General features: G+C 36.9%; 1 protein-coding gene across 2 annotated transcripts in view; it reads right to left on the bottom strand.

Annotated features, from left to right (window-relative positions):
- The window catches only part of Hdx (highly divergent homeobox), a 170,565-nt gene that overhangs the window by 92,139 nt on the left and 55,623 nt on the right, over positions 1-22,803 (bottom strand). For both annotated transcript variants that reach the window (XM_060374777.1, XM_060374776.1), the window contains one exon: positions 4,656-4,709. In XM_060374777.1, coding sequence (XP_060230760.1) covers positions 4,656-4,709 — 54 coding nt within the window. The remainder of the gene's footprint in view (positions 1-4,655; positions 4,710-22,803) is intronic.

Here is a 22,803-nt window from a genome sequence, read left to right as displayed (position 1 = left end):
TAGATGCAAAAATTATCGATAAAATACTTGCAACCTGAATTAAACAATATATTAAAGAGTTATGTTGCACCATCAAGTTGGCTTCATCTCAAAAATACATGGATGATTCAACATACATAAATCAATATGAATATATAATCCATCACGTGAACAAGCTAAGTACAGAGCACATAATTGTCTCAAAAGATGCAGAAAAGGCCCTTGGAAATAGCCAACATCCTATGAATTATGATTTTGATATGTGAGTAGTTGAATATTTTTCCAAACAATTAGATAAAATAATTATAGAATGACCTTCCTGACTATGGGCTCTGGTAGTTACTGATCTCTGGATCCAAGAGACCTAAGTGGTAGAGGTTCATTAATCTTCCATTTTCATATCTATGTGTTTCATTATCTACAACCTCTCAACCCACCAGTCTCTATGATCTCCTACTGTTTTTAACTCCAAACAATGCAAGCTACTCTCCTAAAAAGTACTGACATACCTCTACATAAACATCTTTCCCTAATCACAACTACACTTCTCTTTTCTTTATCTCTTTCTTTACCAACCCATCCCCAATATCCTTCTCATGAATTCTCTGAGATAATATACTATGTTCTTAAGCCTTTTCCTAATATCTGATTCTCCTCTACCTACTCTAGTCCCTACAGTTAATAGATGGGATCATAACTAAAATGCAGGAACCACCAAAGCAGGGTAAGCTACGGCTACCTCAGACTCAGTTCTAGAATTGGGGTCCCTTCCACCTGGGATAATTTTACAACCCCTGAACCTCTTGAACTAACCTGACATAACTCTAGGCAAGGGAACAGTAATAAAGTATCTACACTAATTCTAAATATGTCTTCCATATTATCCATGATCCCATTCCCATTCTAGGAAAGGGAGCTTATCTTCCAAAGAATCCCTTATAATTAACATCCTAAACCTAAAACTATTATAAACTGCCTGCTTACCACAGCAGGTAGCCATCCTTCATCATAGGTAACACCAAAACCTATATTCTCCTATAAGCCTAGAAAGCCAGACGACCATCATGGAGGCTAAATTTCAGGCCATGCATTCCTCTCTCCTTATTGCACATTGTCTTTTAACCTTCTCTTTATTCATCTAAATTTATAATGGGGTTGCTATCCCAGGAAGGTGCTACCTTAGATCAAGACTGGTTTACAAAAGAGGGCAACAAAATTTAATCAAAGGAGATACACTTCAAAATGTTGCAGCCCTTTATGCTGTCTGCACGCTTCCTGCTCATCCATCTTGACATACCTTCCATTTGCCCCTGTGTTCCTGCCCTTTCACCTCTGTAACCAGCTAGACTCAACTCAGCAGTTTGCCTCTCAAACTTCTGACATGCAGCTGCCTGACTCATAACAGAAACTTCTTCCCTGTAGGCCATTTCTGGTTCTTTATCTTATCAGCCCACAGACTCTTACATCCTGACTTGTTTCTCAATATTGCCTTCCCAGTCCTCTTCAAAATTCCTTGCCCCTTTGAACATTGTAGTCATTGTGCAACATTTATACATCTTCACGTACAGACACAGACACAGAGAGAAAGACAGACAGGCAGACAGATGCACTTAATGTACAATTTTAAAGTAAATATTATTGAATAATGTTAGAACATAAGAACCCATGTTTCCTTCACAAGGGTTACCATGGAAACTGGAAATGTCTGGCAGTCACCTCCATTGAAACTGCTTGAAATGTTTTTGTTCAATAAAATCTGATTTTGTGCAAAACCATAAACATGTTCTTATATATTTCTTACACAGCATGGTGCTCAAGTTAGACTTTAGTGAGATCAAACTTTGTTCTCTTGGTGGTGCCCTAGATGGGGTAAAGGGATGTTTATTCACATCTCCAATAGAAAAACTATTATGAGAAGGTGACAGAGTCAGACAGCAGAAGACAGAAATTAACAGTTTCTGGAGAAACAATTCTGTGTAAGTGGAAAACAACAGACACTTGAACTCTTTAGCCAGGTTTGTAGGTAAAGATAGGTCATGTAGATTTGTCTGTATCAAGGAAAGGGCTATTTTTCCAAATGTAGACACCAACTGAAATATATAAAGATTTTAAGCAACAATGAAAAGAAAAAAAAAATCACATTAACAAAATTAATCTATAATAAGGAGCCATAAAGAAATAAAATATATGAATTACCAGACAAAAAAGTTCAACAAAATTAAAAAGTTATAGGTGACTATTGCATTTGAACCAGGAAAATGACACATGAGTAAAGGAGGATATTAACAAGACTAATAAGATGAAGAAGAACCAATTAGATTCTAGTTACTAGAAATTAAGAAGCTGAGCCATGTAATAACAGAACTAAAACTTAACATAACAGTTAACCTGTAGACTAAGCAGAAGAAAGGATCCATGAACTTGGAGATAATATGTTTAAATTATTTTACTAAGTATTACGGATGAAAGTCAGTGACAAACAAGCACTGTACCAGATGAGCTATCCTACAAACATTTTCTGTTGTTTACGATAACTTGGGCCTGCTTACTGAAGCTTTTTAACAATATGTGTTTTAACTTGTTTGTCAGATAATACCAGCATCTGACTCAAGTCAGTGTTTGTGTCAGTAGACGACCTTTTATCACTCAGATTACAACAGACCTGTTTTTTGTATACTGAGGGATTTTCATCAAGTGCCTGGATCTTTCCAGGCTTTCATTCTTATCTTTTTAGCAGATACTCATCTACTTCAGTTTAGCTTAGAAATTCTGATGGCGCCTACAGGTTTGTCACATCAGATGACTGGAAAGCTCATGTCTCTTGGAAACAGGCCTTCCAGACAACCAATTTCTAAATGAAAGGGCTTTAGCAGGGCAAGAACACACACAGTTTCTCTGCTGCCTAGGCCCAGAACAGGGTGACCACTGCCACGTCGATAAGTCGTATATTATCTAGGACCTTTGTTCTGTGTTATTTTCCATTCACCCCTTAACCGGAGATGTGCTTAGAACTTTGCAAACATCTGCCTTAACTCCAAACTATTCAGTACACAGTGCATTTTAACCTAATATGGTAATGTCAACTGACTTAAGACCTAAAGCAACACTTACTCCTCCCTAAGGAAACTTTGGAAAACAGCACCCTTTGCTTTTCCTAAGAAAGGTGTGCCTTACCTTGGACACTGCCTCAAGGTTGACTTCAACTAACCTTTTGCCTGTCTCCGGCCATCTCTGGAATCATTGTGTTCTCATAACTCTAGAAATTTAACAAGATTATGGTTTCAGTGATTCTGTAATTTCTGTATGTTATGTTTGTGTGATCTAAAATAATTTGATGTTTCTACTAATCTTCTTTGTGCCACCTAAAGTGATGAAAAACAAGGCACTTGTAAAGATAACATTCCTATAATGCCACTCAGTAGACCATTATCTGTAGAAAGAAAAATAGATTCACCACATTTCCGGGACTTCCTGTTGTGGCTTAATTCCTCTTGATGATGCTGATTAGCAGCCTCATTTGGTATGCGGCACACAAAACTGTGTAGTGGATAGGACACAGAGAAAGGCTCCCCAGAGAAGTCTGATTGTTTCAGTATTCTCCTTTAGCATTCTATGTGGGTGTCTCTGGGAAAGCAGGTAAGTTCAGTCTCAGGTGGGAAGGTGAGCAGTTTCCTGGTTGCAAAGTGGTTGTTAGAGCTTTCTAGATTATTTACCAAAAATATTTATGGAACTCTTAGGGAGGGAGAAGCTATTAATGCTGTTTTTTTTATTTATTTATTTTTATTGCTAGTTTGAGTATTACATGTCATTGAAATCAGGTGACCTTCTGCTTTTGCTGTTATGTAAATAACAAAGCACCTTATGGTTCCTCCATGCCCTGGATTCTCTATTTTACCTTGTTACCAATTTTCAGAACTCTCTTACATTATTTTCAGAATTTTATCTTTATTGAGAAGAGAAGGAAGTAATGAAACTGGACAGTATTGTCCAAATACTGAAGTCCTAGCTTTAATTAAATTTGTCCTCAAACCTATCAATCCTTTTGTAACTTAAGTCATTTCTGTAATTGTCTATTTGCTTATTTTTCTTAGCTTTATAGTTTTCTACGTACCAGTTACAACTAAATATTCTGGGCACTTGGTTAAATATGGTTTTATGGATCTTTCACAGAAAAAGTGAGATTCCTTGAGAAAATACAGCTCCAAACTCAATATAATTATTAAATACTGAATGATAATAACACTAGCAAGGTATATTAGTAAATATTTATTGTCTATTAATATTAAATTGTATGGTCAACTAAATAATAGAAAACTATGACATTTTATGAGTTGCATTAAATGGTTTTCTTTTAGTTATAAATCCATTTTCTTTCATTTTTATTTTGACATTATTTTATAAATTATATTATAAAAAACTTTCAAATAAAAATATAAATTTGTTTTTAAACAGAAAGTTCTGCCCACAAGATATTTAGTATGTTTATTTCTGAATTTTAATTAAAGTTGCCTTTAAAGATTAGATATTATGATCTGGAAATATGTTTTCTAAGACAACTCAGTTTTATCAAAGCTACCGTGTACTAGTTATATAAAAATCATAAAAATTTTCAATTATATTCCCACTAAGACTATGAGAGGAAACTCATTTGTTGTGATAAACCAAAGATTACTTACTGCTCTTTTCCTAGAACACCCTGTAATCCAAGGCACAGTAAGGTTTCCTGAAATCTGTGAAAAGAACAAATGGAATCTTAGTAAGTGCGTAATAACATTGTAATGTTGATCAACACTAAAAAAACATTGTATATGATGTGAAGATAAATACCTCTGTTTTTAAAACATATTCCAAATGAAAGGCATTCTTTCTGTACTGATTTAAAGAACCTTCCTTTGTAGAAAAATAATTAGAAATGGTATAAAATTCCCTCAGAAATTAAAAAAAATTGTTGGGCCTTTTAAGGGATATGAAAGTGGTTCATTTCTTCACCATCACTCTCCACCTAGAAAAGGCATCTTGACTCTACTTACTCCAGCATTTTAGGGATAAATGCAACTGGTTAGTTGTTCTGCATTTCCTACCACACCTGGGTCTAGTCAGGCCCACCACTACATCATGACACATACTGTAGCAATGATGCTTCTGCTCAGAGCAAAAGAGTAGTTTAAAACTCATCTTCTGGTTGGATCAGATGTCTAATTCTGAAGTGTAGTCATCATTAGTGAGCAATGTGCACAATTATTCTGTTATTATGGTTTAGTTCTTTGAAATATAAGGGGTATATTTAAACAATTTGAAAAATAGTCTTCAGAAAGTAGTTGAAAGGCTAATATCTATCCATTTAAAATAATCCAAAACAAATTTAATTTAAAATTTTATTGCAACTCTTATCTCAAAATAATGACAATGGGGGTGGTGACAAGATGGCTGCACAAGGAGGACAGGAGGCATCTGAGGAGCAGGACAACATTTTTGGTACAGCAACCAAGAGACTGAACTCGGGACCCTAAAGCAACAGCGCTCATGTTTCCCAGGTTACAGCAGCAGCTCACTAGATTTACAGCAAGAAACCCAGAAGCAGGGCAGCTGTCTCCAGGACTTCTCCAGGTCAGAGGAGAACCCCCTTGACTAACAAGGACCACAGTTACCACTCAGGTCTGTATGCCTGAGGTGAGCTGTGGCAATTCCTGAAAAACACTGGCCATTCAGTGACCATACCCAAAAAGCTGAGTAGGCTTCCTTCAGGAAAAACCATCTTCCTGCCAAGGGGATTCACTCCACCACAGAATTCCAGGAACCACCAGAAACCAACACCCAACACCTAAGATGGCCAAATGGGAGAGGCCAGCATAAAAGCTCAACCAACAAAAGACAGAGCAATATGGCATCTCCAGAACCCGGTTATCCAGGGGCAAGCAGTCCTGGACACCCCAGAATAATTGAAATTCAAGAAGATGACCTAACATCTATGCTCATGAAGAGGATAACAGAGGAAACAAATAAAATGGGTAAAGACATAGAGGAAGATAAACTCAAACAGATTATGGCCATCCATAAAGAAATAGAGGAAGATAAAGACAAACAGATTATGTCCATCCAAAAAGAAATACAGGAAGTTGCAGCCAAACAGTTTGTGGCCTTTACAGAGGAAATACTTAAATCACTAAAAGAAATAAAAGAAACAGAGGTTTGTTCAAACAAACAGCTGAAGGAATTGAAGAAAAAACAGGAAAAAAACAGTCAGAGAGGTGAAGGAAATAAAAAAAAGCAGCTCAAGATCTGAGGATAGAATTGGAAAAATTAAAGAAAACATAAAAGGAGGAAATGGTGGAGAGAAAGAACTTAGGGAAGAAAACAGGAACTACAGAGGTAAGCATAACCAATAGACTACAAGAGGTGGAAGAAAGAATCTCAGATGTAGAAGATACAATGGAAGAAATTGATGCATCCATCAAAAAAATAATAAATCTAAAAAATTCCTGACACAGACCATCCAAGAAATTCAAGAGAACATAAAAAGACAAAACCTAAGAATAATAGGAATAGAGGAAAAAGAAGATTCCCTCCTCCAAGGCCCAAAAAATATTTTCAACAAATTCATTTTTTTCACTTTTTAACTGCTTTATTCATATCTAAATGCAGTAAATTGCAATATAATTTGCATTGTAATAATGAAAGTTCCATTTTGGTACATATTAGCATTTAATGCTAACATTTGATATTCTGTTATATGTCTTTCTTTATTTTTTATTATAATTTAATTGTTTTACCATTTTTTATTATTTTATTTTTTCTTACCAGTTACATTTTGTTAACTCTGTACCCCAGCCATGTCCCGCTCATTCCCTCCCAGTCCCTCCCTCCCTCATCTCCACCGTGCCCCTTTCCAAGTCCACTGATGGGGGGGGACCTCCTCCCCATTCATCTGATCCTGTTTTATCAGGTATCTTCAGTACTGGCTGCAAAGCCCTCCTCTGTGGCCTAACAGGACTGCTCCTCCCTTGGGAGTGGGGAGGCCAAAGAACCAGTCATTGAGTTCCTGTTAGAAATAGTCCTTGTTCCCCTCACTTTGGGGAACCAATTGGTTAATGAGCTACCACAGGCTACATCTCAGTGGAGGTTCTAGGTTGTATCCATACATGGTCCTTGGTTGAATGTCAGTCTCAGAAAAGACCCTGTGCCCAGATATATTTGGTCCTTGTGGACCTACTATCCTTTCCCCATCAGACTAACTCCCCTTCTTTCTTATGATTCCCTGTACTCTGCCAAAGGTTTGGTCATGAGTCTTTGCTTTGAAAACACTGCTAGTTAGAGTCTTTCAGATGCACTCAGTAGACTCCTGTCATACATTCAATGCACATCCCATCTGTCTTTCTAAATGAGGATTGATCATCTTACCCCATGTCCGCTCTCTTGATTACCATTTTAGGTGTATAGATTTCATTATGTTTATCGTATCTTATAGGTCTATATAAGTGAGTATATACCATGTTTGTCTTTCTCCTTCTGGGATATTTCACTCAGAATGATCTTTTCTAGATCCCACCATTTGCCTGCAAATTTCATGATTTCCTCCCTCAAGACCCAGTTATACCACCACTAGGTATATACCCAAAGTTTGCTCAAGTACACAAAAGGGATACTTGCTCAACCATGTTTATAGCAGCTTTATTTGTAATAGCCAGAACCTGGAAACAACCCAGATGTCCATCAACGGAGGAATGGGTACAGAAATTGTGGTATTTTTACACAATGGAATACTACTCAGCAATCAACAAAATCATTAAAGTAAATTTCACCAACTTAAAGGAGAGGCCAATAAGAATACAAGAAGCCTACAGAACACCCAGTGAATTAGACCAGAAAACAAAATCTTCCCACCATGTACTAATCAAAACAGTAAATATACAGAACAAAGAAAAAAATACTAAAAGCTGCAAGGGAAAAAGGAAAATTAACATATAATGGCAAACCTATCAGAATCACACCTGACTTCTCAACAGAGACTATGAAACCTAGAAGGGCCTGGACGAATATCATGCATGTCCTAAGAGCACACAGATGTCAGCCCAGGCTACTAAATCCTGCAAAATTCTCAGTCCTCAAAGACAGAGAAAACAAGATATTCAATAAGAAAACCACATTTGAACAATACCTTAACACAAATCCAGCATTACAGAAGACACGAGAAGGAAAAATACAACCCAAGAAAACTAGCTACTTTCAAGAAATCAAAGGAAATGATTAACCTCACTATGGTAAAACAAAAAACAACCAAGCACACAAACTGACTAACACAGCCAACATCAAAATCAAAGGATTTGACAGCCACTGGTCATTAAACTCTTTCAACGTCAATAGACTCAATTCTCCAATAAAAAGATATAGACTAACAGAATGGATGCATAAACAGGACCAAGCAATCTGTTGCATACAAGAAACACATCTAAGTCACAAAGATAAACATTACCTGAGGGTAAATGGATGGAAGAAGGCTTTCCAAGCAAATGGACCCATGAAGCAATCAGGAGTAGCCATTCTAATATCTGATAAAATAGACTTTCAGCCAAAATTAATCAAAAGAGATGGGGAAGGACTCTTCATACTCATCAAGAGGAAATTCCACCAGGAAGACATCAAAATCCTGAATATCTATGCCCCAAATACAAGGGCATCCACATTTGTAAAAGAAATATTGATAAAACTTAAACCACACAAAGATCCCCACACATTAATAGTGGGAGACTTCAACACCCCACTCTCAACAAAGGACAGGTCAACAAAACAGAAATTAAACAAAAAAACAATATCTCTACATGAAGTCATGAAACAAATGGACCTAACAGATATTTACAGAACCTTACACGCAAACACAAAAGAATTTACCTTCTTATCAGCACCTCATGGAACCTTTTCCAAAATAGACGATATAGTTGGTCAAAAAGCGAGCCTCAACAGATACAAGAAGATAGAAATAATCCTCTGTATCCTGTCTGATCACCAAGGAATAAAGCTGGACCTCAAAACAACAGAAATAGCAAAAAGCCTATACACACATGGAAACTGAACTTGCTACTAAATGACAGCTGGGTCAGGGAAGAAATAAAGAAAGAAATTAAAGTCTTCCTAGAATTCAATGAAAATGAAAGCACAACATACCCAAACTTATGGGACACAATGAAAGCAGTATTAAGAGGAAAGTTTATAGCACTAAGTCCCTTTAAGAAGAAATTCGAGACATGTCCTTCAAGCAACTTAATGGCTCATCTAAACATCCTAGAAAAAAAAAAAAGAAGAAGAAGAAGAAGCAGACACACCAAAAAGGAGTAGATGGCTGGAAATAATCAAACTCAGGGCTGAAATCAATGAATTAGAAACAAATAAAACAATTCAAAGAATCAATGACACCAAGAGCTGGTTCTTTGAAAAAATCAACAAGATGGACAAACTCTTAGCAAAACTAACTAAACGGCACAGAGAGACACCATCCATATCAACAAAATCAGAAATGAAAATGAGAACATAGCTACAGACACTGAGGAAATCCAAACAATCATTAGGACTTAATTCAAAAGTCTATAAGCCACAAAATTTGAAAATCTAAATGAAATGGACAATTTTCTGGATTGATTCCACTTAAACCAAAGCTGAATCAAGACCAGGGAAATCAATTAAATAGTCCTACATCCCCTAAGGAAATAGTGGTCATTAATAGTCTCCCATTCAAAAAAAAAAAAAAAAAGCCCAGAACCAGATGGTTTCAGGGCAGAATTCTATCAGACCTTCAAAGAAGAGCTAACTCCAGTTCTCTTCAAACTATTCCACAAAACAGAAACAAAATGAACACTACCAAACTCATTCTATGAATCCACAGTCACCTTGGTACCTAAACCTTACAAAAAACCAACAAAGAAAGAGAATTTCAGGCCAGTCTCCCTTATGAACATTGATGCAAAAAATACTCAACAAAATACTTGCAAACTGAACGCAAGAACACATCAAAGATATCATCCACTATGACCAAGTAGGAATCACCCCAAGTATACACAAGTGGTTTAATATACAGAAATCCATTAATATGATCCACCATGTTAACAAACTGAAAGAAAAAAAAACACATGATCATCTCCTTAGATGCTGAAAAAGCATTTGACAAAATCCAACATCTATTCATGTTTAAAGTATTGGAGACATCAGGGATACAAGGCACATATCTAAACATAGTAAAGGCAATATACAGCAAGCCTATAGCCAACATCAAACTAAACCAAGAGAAACTTAAATGAATCCCGCTGAAATCAGGGACAAGGCAAGGCTGCCCACCCTCTCCATATCTCTTCAATATAGTTCTGGAAGTCCTTGCTAGAGAAATAAGACAATTGAAGGCGATCAAGGGGATAGAAACTGCTAAGGAAGAAGTCAAATTATCACTATTTGCAGATGATATGATATTATACATGAGTGACCTCAAAAATTCTACCAGGGAACTCCTACAGCTGATAAACACCTTCAGCAAAGTGGCTGGATACAAAATTAATTAAAAAAAAAATTAGTAGCCTTCCAGTATACAAAAGACAAAAGGGCTGAGAAAGAAATTAGGGAAACAACACTCTTCACAAAAGACATAAAGTACCTTGGTGTAACCCGAACCAAGCAAGTCAAAGACTTGTAGGAAAAAAATTTCAAGTCTCTGAAGAAAGAATTAGAAAAAGATATCAGAAGATGGAAAGATCTCCCTTGCTCATGGCTTGGTAGGATTAACAGAGTAAAAATGGCTATCTTACCAAAAGCAATCTACTGATTCAATGCAGTTCCCATCAAATTACCAACACAATTCTTTACAGACCTTGAAAGAAAAATTCTCAACTTCGTATGGAATAACAAGAAACCCAGAATTGCTAAAACAATCCTCTACAATAAAAGATCTTCTGGAGGTATCTCCATCCCTGATCTTAAGCTGTACTATAGAGTAACAATAATAAAAACTGCATGGTACTGGCATAGAAACAGAATTGTGGATCAATGGAACAAAAGAGAAGACCCAGAAATAAACCCACACATTTATGGATACCTGATCTTTGCCAAAGATGCTAAAACCATACAATGGCAAAAAGATAGCATCTTTAATAAATGGTGCTGGTCCAACCGGATGTCTACATGTAAAAAAATAGAAATAGATGCATACTTACCACCCTGCACAAAACTAAAGTCCAAGTGAATCAAAGACCTCAACATAAAACCAGACACATTAAATCTGTTAGAAGAAAAAGTGGGGAAGAGCCTTTTACTCATTGTTACAAGAGACAACTTCCTGAACGGAATACCAACAGCACAGTCTCTAAGAGCAACAATCAATAAATGGGACCTCATGAAACTGAAAATCTTCTGTAAAGCAAAGGATACTGTCATCAAAACAAACGGAATGCCTACAGATTGGGAAAGAATCCTCACAACCCTCTATCTGACAGAGGGCTAATATCCAGTATATATAAAGAACTAAATAAGTTGAAAAGCAACAATTCAAGTAATCCAATTAAAAAATAGGGAATGGAGCTAATCAGAGAATTTTCGATAGAGGAAATCAAATGGCAGAAAAACACTTAAAGAAATGCTCAACCTCATTAACCATCAGGGAAATGCAAATCAAAACGACCCTGAGATTTCACCTTACACCCATCACAATGGCCAAGATCAAAAACTCAAGTGACAACACATGCTGGAGAGGATGTGGAGAAAGGGGAACCCTCCTCCACTGCTGGTGGGAATGTAAACTTGTGCAACCACTCTGGAAATTAATCTGTTGCTTTCTCAGACAACTAGGAATAGTGATTCCTCAAGATCCAGCCATACCACTACTAGGAATATATCCAAAAGAGGCTCAAGTACACAATAAGGACATTTGTTCAACCATGTCTGTAGCAGCTTTATTGGCAATAGCCAGAAGCTGGAAACAACCCACATACCCCTCAACTGAAGAATTGATACAGAAATTGTGGTACATCTACAGAATGGAATATTATTCAGCAATGAAAAACAATAAAATCATGAAATTTGCAGGTAAATGGTGGAAACTGCAATGATCATCCTGAGTGAGCTATCCCAGAAGTAAAAAGATACACACAGTATATACTCACTCATATAGACATATAAAATAGGATAAACCTATTAAAATCTGTACACCTAAAGAGGGTGAACTCTGGCTAAAATGCTCAATCCCCATCCCGAAGGGCAAAGAGGATGGACATCAGAAGAAGAAAATAACAGGAAACAAGTTAGGAGCCTCCCCCCGAGGGCCTCTGAAAGGCTCTGCCCTGCAGAATACAAAAGATGCTGCTGAGATTTATGGCCAACTGTTTGGCAGGGTGCATGGAACCTTATGAAAAAAGTGGGAAATAGTAAGATCTGGAGAGGACAGGAGCTCCACAAGGAGAGCAACAAAACCAAAAAATCTGAGCACAGGGTTTTTTTCCTGAGACTCATACTCCAACCAAGTACCATGCATGGAGACAACCTAGAATCCCTGCACAGATGTAGCCCAGAGCAGTTCAGTGTACAAGTGGTTCCATAGTAATGGGAACAGGGACTGCCTCTAGCATGAACTGATTGGCCTCCTCTTTGATCACCTCCCCCTGAGGGGGGAGCAGCCTTACCAGGCCACAGAGGAAGACAATGCAGTCACTCCTGATGAGATATGATAGACTAGGATCAGAAGGAAGGATAAGAAGACCTCCCCTATCAGCAGACTTTGGGAAGGGCATTCCTGGATAAGGGGGAGGGGAGGTGTGATTGGGAGTAGGGGAGAGTGGGATTATGGGGGGATACAAAGTGAATAAAGTGGAAAAAGTAAAAATTAAAATTAAAAAATTATGACAATGAACACTGAATAAAACATTAAATATAATTTACTTTTAAAAAAGAAAGTATGTGAAAAATAAAATTATTTAAAAATATTAATGCTCTGTGGATTAATCAGAAAGAACTTTTAAAGTAACACATGATCTGAAAACAAGAGATGACACTATAAATGAAATATATTTCCATTCAATGGAAAAAAGACAGCATCTTCAACAAATGGTGCTGGTCTAACTGGATGTCTACATGTAGAAAAATGCAAATAGATCCATATTTATCACCCTTCACAAAACTAAAGTCCAAGTGGATCAAAGACCTCAACATAAAACTAGACACACTAAACTGCTTAGAAGAAAAAGTGGGGAATACCCTAGAACTCATTGGCACAGGAGACAACTTCCTGAACAGAACAACAACAGCACAGGCTCTGAGAGCAACAATCAATAAATGGGACCTCATGAAACTGAAAAGCATTTGTAAAGCAAACGATACCATCCTCAAAACAAAACAACAGCCTACAGATTGGGAAACATCTTCACCAACCCTACATCTGACAGAGGGCTAATATCCAGTATATATAAAGAACTAAAAAAGTTAAACAGCAAAAAATCAAGTAATCCAACTAAAAAATGGGGTACAGAGCTAAACAAAGAATTCTCTGTAGAGAAATATCGAATGGCAGAGAAACACTTAAAGAAATGCTCAACCTCATTAGCCCTCACGGAAATGCAAATCAAAACAACCCTAAGATTTCACCTTACACCCATCAGAATGGCTAAGATCAAAAACTCAAGAGACAACACATGTTGGAGAGGTTGTGGAGAAAGGTGAACCCTCCTCCACTGCTGGTGGGAATGTAAACTTGTACAACCACTCTGGAAAGCAATCTGGCGCTGTCTCAGACAACTAGGAATAGTGCTTCCTCAAGATCCAGTTATACCACTCCTAGTCATATATCCAAAAGATTCTTAAGTACACAAAAAGGACATTTGCTCAACCATGTTTGTAGTAGCTTTATTTGTAATAGCCAGAAGCTGGAAACAGCCCAGATGCTCCTCAACTGAAGAATGGATGCAGAAATTGTGGTACATCCGCACAATGGAATATTACTCAGCAATAAAACCACAAGGAAATCATGAAATTTGCAGATAAATGGTGGGATCTGGAAAAGATCATCCTGAATTAGCTATCCCAGAAGCAGAAAGACATACATGGTATATACTCACTCATATATACATATAATATAGGATAAACCTACTAAAATCTGTACACCCAAAGGAACTAATCAAGAGGGAGGACTCTTGCTAAAATGCTCAATTCCTACCCAGAAAGGCAAAGAGGATGGACATTGGAAGAAGGAGAAAAGAGTGAATAAGTCAGGAGCCTGACACAGAGTACCTCTGAAAAGCTCTGCCCTGCAGACTATCAAAGTAGATACTCAAATTTATGGGCAACCTTTGTGCAGAGTGCAGGGAATCTTAGGAAAGAAGTGGGAAACAGTAAGATTTGGAGAGGACAGGAACTCCATAAGGAGAGCAACAGAACCAAAAAATCTGAGCACAGGGGTCTTTCCTGAGACTGCTATTCCAACCAAGGGCTATGCATGGAGATAACCTAAGACCCCTGCACAGATGTAGCCCATGGCAGTTCAGTATCCAAGTGGGTTCCATTGTGATGGAACAGGGACTGTCTCTGACATGAACTGATTGGCCTGCTCTTTAATTACCTCCCCCTGAGGGGGAAGCTGCATTACCAGGCCACAGAAGAGGACAATGTGGCCACTCCTGATGAGACCTGATCGACTAGGATCAGAAGGAAGGAAAAGAAGTCCTCCCCTATCAGTGGACTTGGGGAGGGGCATGCATGCAGAGGGTGGAGGAAGGGAGGGATTGGGACGGGAGGAGGGAGGGAACCACGGGGGGGGGGATACAAAGTGAGTAAAGTGTAATTAATAAAGAAAAATAAAATAAAATAAATAAAAAAAGAAATATATTACTCTTATTTACTTGAGCACTCAGTACTTACTAATATAAATAATACAATTATCTTCTTAATATGAACCTTAGAAATTCAGAAAAAAAATCACTGAAGCAGTGCTCCTCTGTGTCTTCATTAGATACCTATCTTCCTATGCTCTCGACCTTTTATCACAGAAGGTAAAATGCAGATTTTAAAAGACCACTGATCTAAAGGATGATGCCTTTATAAAAATAATGCAAGACTGTTAAAGGTAGCAGAGGTGAATATTTTTTATTTTATAACCATTATTATTTCTTTATTATTATTCCTTATTACAATTCATTCACTTTGTATTCTGCCTATATTTCCTCCTCTTCTCCTCCCAGTCTGACCTATACTCCCTCTTTTCTGCCTATGCCCCTCCCCTAGTCCACTGATAGGGGAGGACCTCCTCTGCTTCTATCTGAACCTAACCTATCAGGTCTCATCAGGACTGGCTGCATCGTATTCCGCTGTGGCACAAAGGTGAATTTTTAAGTTTTATCATCTATACATCAAGATTCTCTAGATTAAAAAATATTCAGCAAAATATGTTCTTATTGAGTAACAGTCCAGTGTTTAGTGTTGATTATAAAGTTCTGCAATGGTGCAGTCATGAACAGATAGACGCATCTTCTACAGTGTGCAAGTATTTCAGATTTCAGCAAACACTTGTTAATGCTGTCTCCAAATGTTGTGCGCTTGTTACTTTTAGAAATGGAACAAAGTAATGTACTTACTTCAGTTCTCTGTGTAACAGACATGTGAACTTGACTTAAGACGAGTTAAAGCATTTTTGTTCAAAGTAAAATATTTTCATTCTATGTGTAATAAAATGGTGATTAGCTGAATGTTGAAGGTCATGACAGAGTATGAATTGACTTTTTGCTTTAAAAATAAATATGGTAATTCTATTAAAATAATCACATCATATGCTCCATATAAATAAAGATACCTAATTAGTTTGAATTATCACCTCACATATTCCTATTAGTGAGAATAATTCAAAAGTAGCCACACAGAACCTCTAGAAAACAAGTATGGCATAGCAAAGAATTATGGATAAAACAGAATCTTAAATAATCAACTGCTAAAATGTTGGATAATTCTAAAATTTTATATTCAACTGATATCTACTGCAATGTATTCTTTAATTCCTTACATTTCAAACACAATATAAAGAACAGCTAGCCAGAATAGCTAGATTGCAAAACAAACAAAATATCAACAACAACAACAACAACAAAACCCATGACTGATACAACAGATAAACATTCCTTTAACTTTGGGGACTCTTTTTTGGTATAAGATTGAAAATAGGAGTCTCACTTACTAGAACCTATAAAACACCTCCAATGAAATGAAAAATAAGTATTACTTTTACACATAAACAACGTGGTTTAGAAAATTATGAAATGAATCTATAAAGAGTCAGAGTGGATCTAACAAATATTTCAGAACTTACACAGCTAAATGAGTGCTCTGTATTTCAAACTAGAAAATTTAGCATAATATAAAATCATTACAATAATATTGTCATTGTTGAAAGTATTTGGGAAACTTAGAAATGTCAGTTCACGCCTCTTCCAGCGATTCTGTCTCATTATTTCACACACCTTTTACTGTAACAAAAAAAAAATACAGCCTAGATTAAACATTCATGCTATTCACTAAATGAGGTTCAGAATGAACTCCAAAATAAAATCTTAGTGATGATTTGTCATCACTAAAAGCATGTAAAAGAACCCCACTGGTTCTTAAAACAATTGTAAAAGGCTTCAAAAACTTTTTGACAAATTGAACATTATTAAAATAAGTAGGTATAACTTTTTAAGATATCTAATTTAAATTCTATACAAATGTCTTTCAGGTATCTCTCCTACATGAAATGACATTTTAGCTGTTACAGGAAATAAAAAGATAGGTAAAACCTAATTTTCTGGAAAGCAAGCACTATGATCTGAAAGGAAGAGACAAGACAGGTACATGAAAGATTTGAATACAAAGAAAACTATATTAAGAATTTTAATGGATATCTAATAAATAAAGAAATAGGAGTTTAAAGTATGGCCAAATTATATTTACTTGTTGATTGATATCTCAGCTGAATCTTTAAAAGTGAGTAGAATTTTTTAGACATATAAAAGAGACATTCTAGAAAAAAGGACTAGTGTCACTACTTTGGTGGCATAAAAGGATAGCTGTATCTGAGGACATGTCAGTTCGACTAGTACTACAATGGTAAGCTGAAATCACTTTGACAGTGAGGAATGCCATATACACTTCAACCTAACTCGGAAGAAAATATAGAACTCTTGAAATTTCTGTGATACACCTGTTATGTGACAGAACTGTATTTTTATATATTAGGAAGTTTACTATGCCCGCATGTATAAGAAGTACAGAAACTTTTATATGAATTTGTGCAAGAGGAAATTAAGGCTTGAAATTAAGATAGAAGAAATAGGAAAGAAGATAAATGCAAATAAATACATACATTCAAAGACAAATCTTATATTTGTGAGAGAAAATAATTGGATGCTTGGGAGATGACAATGGCTCTTTTTAAATAACCATCACAAAGCTACTTCCTAGACAGGCCAGCCTATTTAATCCAACTAAGAATTACAAGTTTAATACAAGGAAGTACCTTCTGTTGGAATTGTGTGTCTTATGGCGAAGAATGAATATTATAAAAAACAAACAATTGTTTGCATGCAAATCATAACTACATTGTATGTATAGATGAGCACAGTGAATCTAAATGTAATATGATTTTCCATGTAAAATAATGCTTATTTGGAACAAATGATGTATATCAATATATTAATTATACATTAGATACTAATTTTCATGGGTGTACATTTATAAGAAGTCATGTATATGTTTAAATTTTATGGATTAATTAAGGGACTTTTAAAAATTATTTAGTAAAATCATTTTAATTTTAAATTTTGTTTTCTTTTAGGAAATTTAGATCCTATAAAAAGTCAAACAGGAATCACATGTCAAAAGCATTAACTTGATTCTAGAAGTAATTTCGTTATTCCGTTAGTGTTTTATCCACTTGACCTAGGCTAGTCGTCTGAGAAGAAGAAAGTTGAATTGAGAAAATGTCTCCAAAAGATTGTCCTGTGGGCAAGATTATGTACATTTTCTTGATTAAGGTTGGTATGGGAGAACTCAGGTCACTGCAGGTGATGCCACTCCTGGGCATAGGGTTCTGGGTTATATAAGAAAGCAAACCATCAAGAGCAACTTAGTAAGCAACATTCCTCCATGGTTTCTGCTTCAGTTCTTGCCTCGAAATTCCAGCTTTTGTTCCCTGGTCCCAATTCCCTCAAGAATGATCTTTGGATCAAAGGTTTTGTCAGTGGGTTGTTTTTTCTCCTCCTTCCACTAGTCCTACCTGGCTAAGAGGTGGTCACTTCAGTCTTCATATACCCCCCTGTTAGGAGTCTCAGCTGGAGTCACAACCGTGTCCTCCCAGGAGCCTACCTTGTTGCAGGCTTCCAGTTTGAAAAAGACATGTTTCCCTTCTTGTTCCTAGCCCTCTTACCTCCACCACCCCATTCTCCCCACATCTGATTCCCACCCTTGTTTCACTCCCCATTCCATCTCCTGCCCAGTTCCCTCTCTTCATCTACTACTGCTGTCTATTCTATTTCTCCTTCTCAGTAGGCCCTCCTTGTTACTTAGCTCCTTTGGGTCTATGGATTGTAGTATGCTTATCCTGTTCTAAAAGTCTGATATCCACTTATAAGTGAATACACACCATGTGTATCTTTCTGGGTCTGAGTTACCTCACTTAGGATTATCTTTTCTAGTTCCATTCATTTGCTTAAAAATTTCATGATTTCTTTGTTTTTAATAACGAAGTGGTATTCCATTGTATAAATGTACCACAAAAGAACAAGGATGAGGGAAAGTCCAACCAATAATTGGAACAATCTGAGAGCCACCCTACTGTAGAAAGCCATCCTCTGATACTGATAATGATACTCTGCTATGCTTGTAGACAGGAGACTAACTTGACTGTATTTTGAAAGGCTCCAGCCAGCAATAAATCTGGGTAGATGCTGGGACTTGCAGCCAAGCATGGGGCAGAGATCTGGAGATCCTGTGGAAGTGTTAGGGGAAAGATGGAAGGACCTGGAGTGGACAGGAACCTCACAAGAAGACCAACCCAGTCCCATGGGGGTTTTCAGAGACTGAGACATCAAGTAAGGAACATGTATGCTCTGGACTTAGACACCCTGAACGCATGTAGCCAATGGGTGGCTTGGTCTTCATATAGGGTGCCTGGAGAATGGAGGTGAGGGTTGTTTCTACATGGACACTATTGCCTATTTTTGGATAACTATTCTCGGCAGGGCTGCCTTGGCTGACATCAGGGGATGAAGATATGCTCAGTCCTGATGTGACTTGATGTGCTGGGGAAGGTTGATAAGAGGGAGGGGATTCTCTTTTCCTAGGGAAAGGGAGAAGGGAAATGGGAAATGGGGACTGGGAGGAAAAGAGGGAGTGAGCACCCTTGAGATATAAAATAAAATTTTAAAAAGAAAATAAAAATAAATAGAAAAAGAGTGGATTGAGATGGGGACATGTAAGCTAAATAAAACTTTTCTTCCCCAAGCTGCTTTGGTAATGGTTTTTTTATGATGGGGTATTACTGTGACAGACCTGAAAATCTTGGGACGATTGTGATGTATTTTCTGACAGTGGGATGGAAAAATCATTGATTACTCAGAGCTTAATGATCTGTTCTGTGGTAACTTAAAAGATAGTGCTGAAAAAGATGCAGAGAATGGAAGCCTGGCTGGTTAAGTGTTAGAATGAAAGTTTTGAAAATCCTGCAAAGACTTTATCCAGGCAATACAAATGATAATTTTGAATTGCACATAGGTTTAGTCAATTGTTAATTAGTTATGATTAACAAGAGACCAACACCACTGCAGTGAAACATTTGCTTTACGGGGACAATTCAGCTGGCTGGTTTGGGATGAGAGATCAGCTATGATTAATTTAAAAAAAAAAGCAGCATCATTGAAGCAAAGGATTCAGGGTGGTGTTCTCTCAGGTTCCACATACAGAAGCTGTCGTCCAGAGGGGGACAAGGTGTGTCTCATGTTGGCAGCCAAACTTAGTAACATTCATAAATCTCTCACATGTTAATGGCTTTGAAAACATGAGGGAGCTCTGGAAAGCACTTAGCTTTGGCACTATGAAAGATGAGGAGAGGTCATTGATAAAGGTAAACCCTTAGTTGTAGTGGAAACCCCAGGACTGAAGAGATTAGAAAAAAAGACTAAAGATTGTTACCAAATAATAGTGTTGGAGTTCCTAAAGAAAAGCTGGGAGTTCATTTGTCAAGGTGCAGCAAGTGGAGACTGAAGCATTTTCGAGATGCCAGTGCCATGGGATGACCACCAAGGATAGCAGCAGCTGTAGAATGGTGCCAACTTGAGCCTTTCAAATGAGCTATGTGTGTTGTGGATTGCAGGGCTGGAGAAGTGGAGCTGTCCAGGTTCTGTGTAGCACAGATCTGGAGATAATTCTAGAAGAAGGACATTCAACTACAATATTTGATTTGCACTTATGGATGTTCATTTTGCTTTACTTTGATTGCGACCATGCACTTGTTCTTCCTTCTTGGAATAAAGAAAGTATTTAGATTTTTTTTTTTTATTTCATGGGAACCGATAGTTATGAGACCTTGAACATTTTACACAGTTTGAAACTTTAAAGAGAAAGAAAACTCGGCTTTTAAATTGTTAAAATTTTTGAAGACTGTGGAACTTTTAAAGTTATATTATGTTTTATACTGTACAATTAATTGTAACATGACATTTTGGAAACAAACAGGAAAGAAAGGATTATAGTTTAATAGTGATCTTTTTTTGTGTCATGTTGCTAAGGGGTCAGTTGTGTTTTGTCAACTTGACACAAACAATAGTGATCTGAGAAGGGGGAACCTCAAATGAGAAAAATGTCTCCCTAAGATTGGTTTGCAGGCAAGCCTGTAGGGTATTTTCTTGATAATTCATCATCATTATTGTTATTTATTAAAATTTATTCACTTTGTATCCAGTCTGTAGACCCCTCCCTCATCTCCTCCCAATCCCACTCTCCCTCACTCTTCTCCACGTATGTCCCTCCCCTAGTCCACTTACAGGGGAAGTCCTCCTCCCCTACTCTCTGACCCTAGTGTATCAGGTCTCATCATGACTGTCTGGATCCTCTTTCTCTGTGGCCTAATAAGGCCAACCTTGCCAAGGGAAAGTAATCAAAGAGCAGGCAAACAAATTCATGACAGTTACTGCCCCTGCTCACCTTACTAGGGAACTGACATGAAGACTGAGCTGCTCATGGGCTACATCTGAGCCCAGGGGGTCTAGGTCTTCTCCATGCATGGTCCTTGGTTGATTCATCAGTCTCTGCAGGAACCCCTAGGCCAGATATTTGTTGGTCTCCTTGATTAATTTTTGATGGGGGTAATTCATTGTGGATGATACCATCAATTGGCAGATGGTCCTGCAGTATTATGCAAAGGTGGATGATATTCATGGAAAGTCTCCCCTTTTCTGAGGAGAAATGGGGAAGGTGAGGTGAGAGGAAGGGACTGCGAGGAGAGGGGGGAGGGGAAGCTCAGATTCAGAAGTAAGTTTAATTAATTAATTAAACAAAAGTGAACACAAAGTTTAGCCTCTGGGAATAGTGATTACCTGGTGTTAATACTGACTGTTGTACCCAAATGCTCTGTATCTAAGATCTCTGATGTCCTTCAAATATTTAAAAGTTTAATGGAATGAAAATTGTGGATACCTTTTTTTTTTCATTAATTGCTATTGTATGCATATAACCTAAATATAACCTGTTTGGCCTGTGAAAAAGAAAGAAAGAGAGAGAGAGAGAGAGAGAGAGAGAGAGAGAGAAAGAAAAAATGAACAAGTCAGGAGGAGCAAGCCAGTAAGCAGCATTCCTCCACAGTCTCTGCTTCTGTTTCTGCATCTAGCTGGAATTGCTTACCTGACTTTCCTTAGTGATGGATTGTGGTGTGGAAGTGTAAGCCAAATAAACTATTCCCCAAGGTGCTTTGGGTCATGGTCTGTATCACAGCAATAGAAACCTTACTATGACATTTGTAAAGAATTCTGTACACATGATGGATACCCTATTTTTAAATTTTCAAATCATTTTATGAGTAAACAGAAACTACAACCTGAAATATGTTTCATTTTATATGTTAGGAAAATTGAATTTTTATTAATTAGCATTTCATTAAATTCAATTTGATTAACTGAAATTAGGCAATAAATATCTTTCAAAAGTAAGAAATTAATAAATCAATGTTTAAGCTTTCTTTCAATTGTTCTGGTATTAGCTGAGCACCAATGCCTGCTAATCAAAATGCTTAATTTGCAAGTTCCCTAGAGTTTTTGTTTATTTATTTATTTTTAAGATATTTGAGGTGTATAATATAAGAATACTGCTGGGCATGTGATAGGAAGTCAATAAATACTTTCTAATTAATTGAATTGATTATAGCCTTTATTGCTCACTTTCTATTACTTTATGAAACTCAACAAAAGCTAAGCATGACAATATGCAAAAACTCTTTTATAGAGTTTATGTGGGGTATGAGAGGAAATTGTTTCTGGTTGAAAAGAACATTTTACTTTTAGAAAGATTTTATGTATATTTTCAATCAGCTCAAATAGTAACAGGTTTTCAACAAGGCATTTTATATGTATTACATTTTTTGATTGCTTAATTCTTTCCTAATGCCTTTCCTACCCAATGCTTCCTCACCTTCCTAACCACCTTTCCCTTGAATACTATTTCACTCCCAGTTTTCCCCTTTCATTTTATTCTATTATCTTCTTCACTCCTTTCCTTAAAGCCCCAAGTTTTCCCCAACCTCATGAGATCCTTCCTAACTTCTTAGTTTAACCAATATTTATGCCCTTTTCT

The sequence above is a fragment of the Meriones unguiculatus genome, chromosome X (assembly GCF_030254825.1).
Source record: "Meriones unguiculatus strain TT.TT164.6M chromosome X, Bangor_MerUng_6.1, whole genome shotgun sequence".
Lineage (NCBI taxonomy): Eukaryota > Metazoa > Chordata > Mammalia > Rodentia > Muridae > Meriones > Meriones unguiculatus.
The sequence above is the reverse complement of the archived record's forward strand: the minus strand, read 5'-3'. Positions and strand labels throughout refer to the sequence as shown.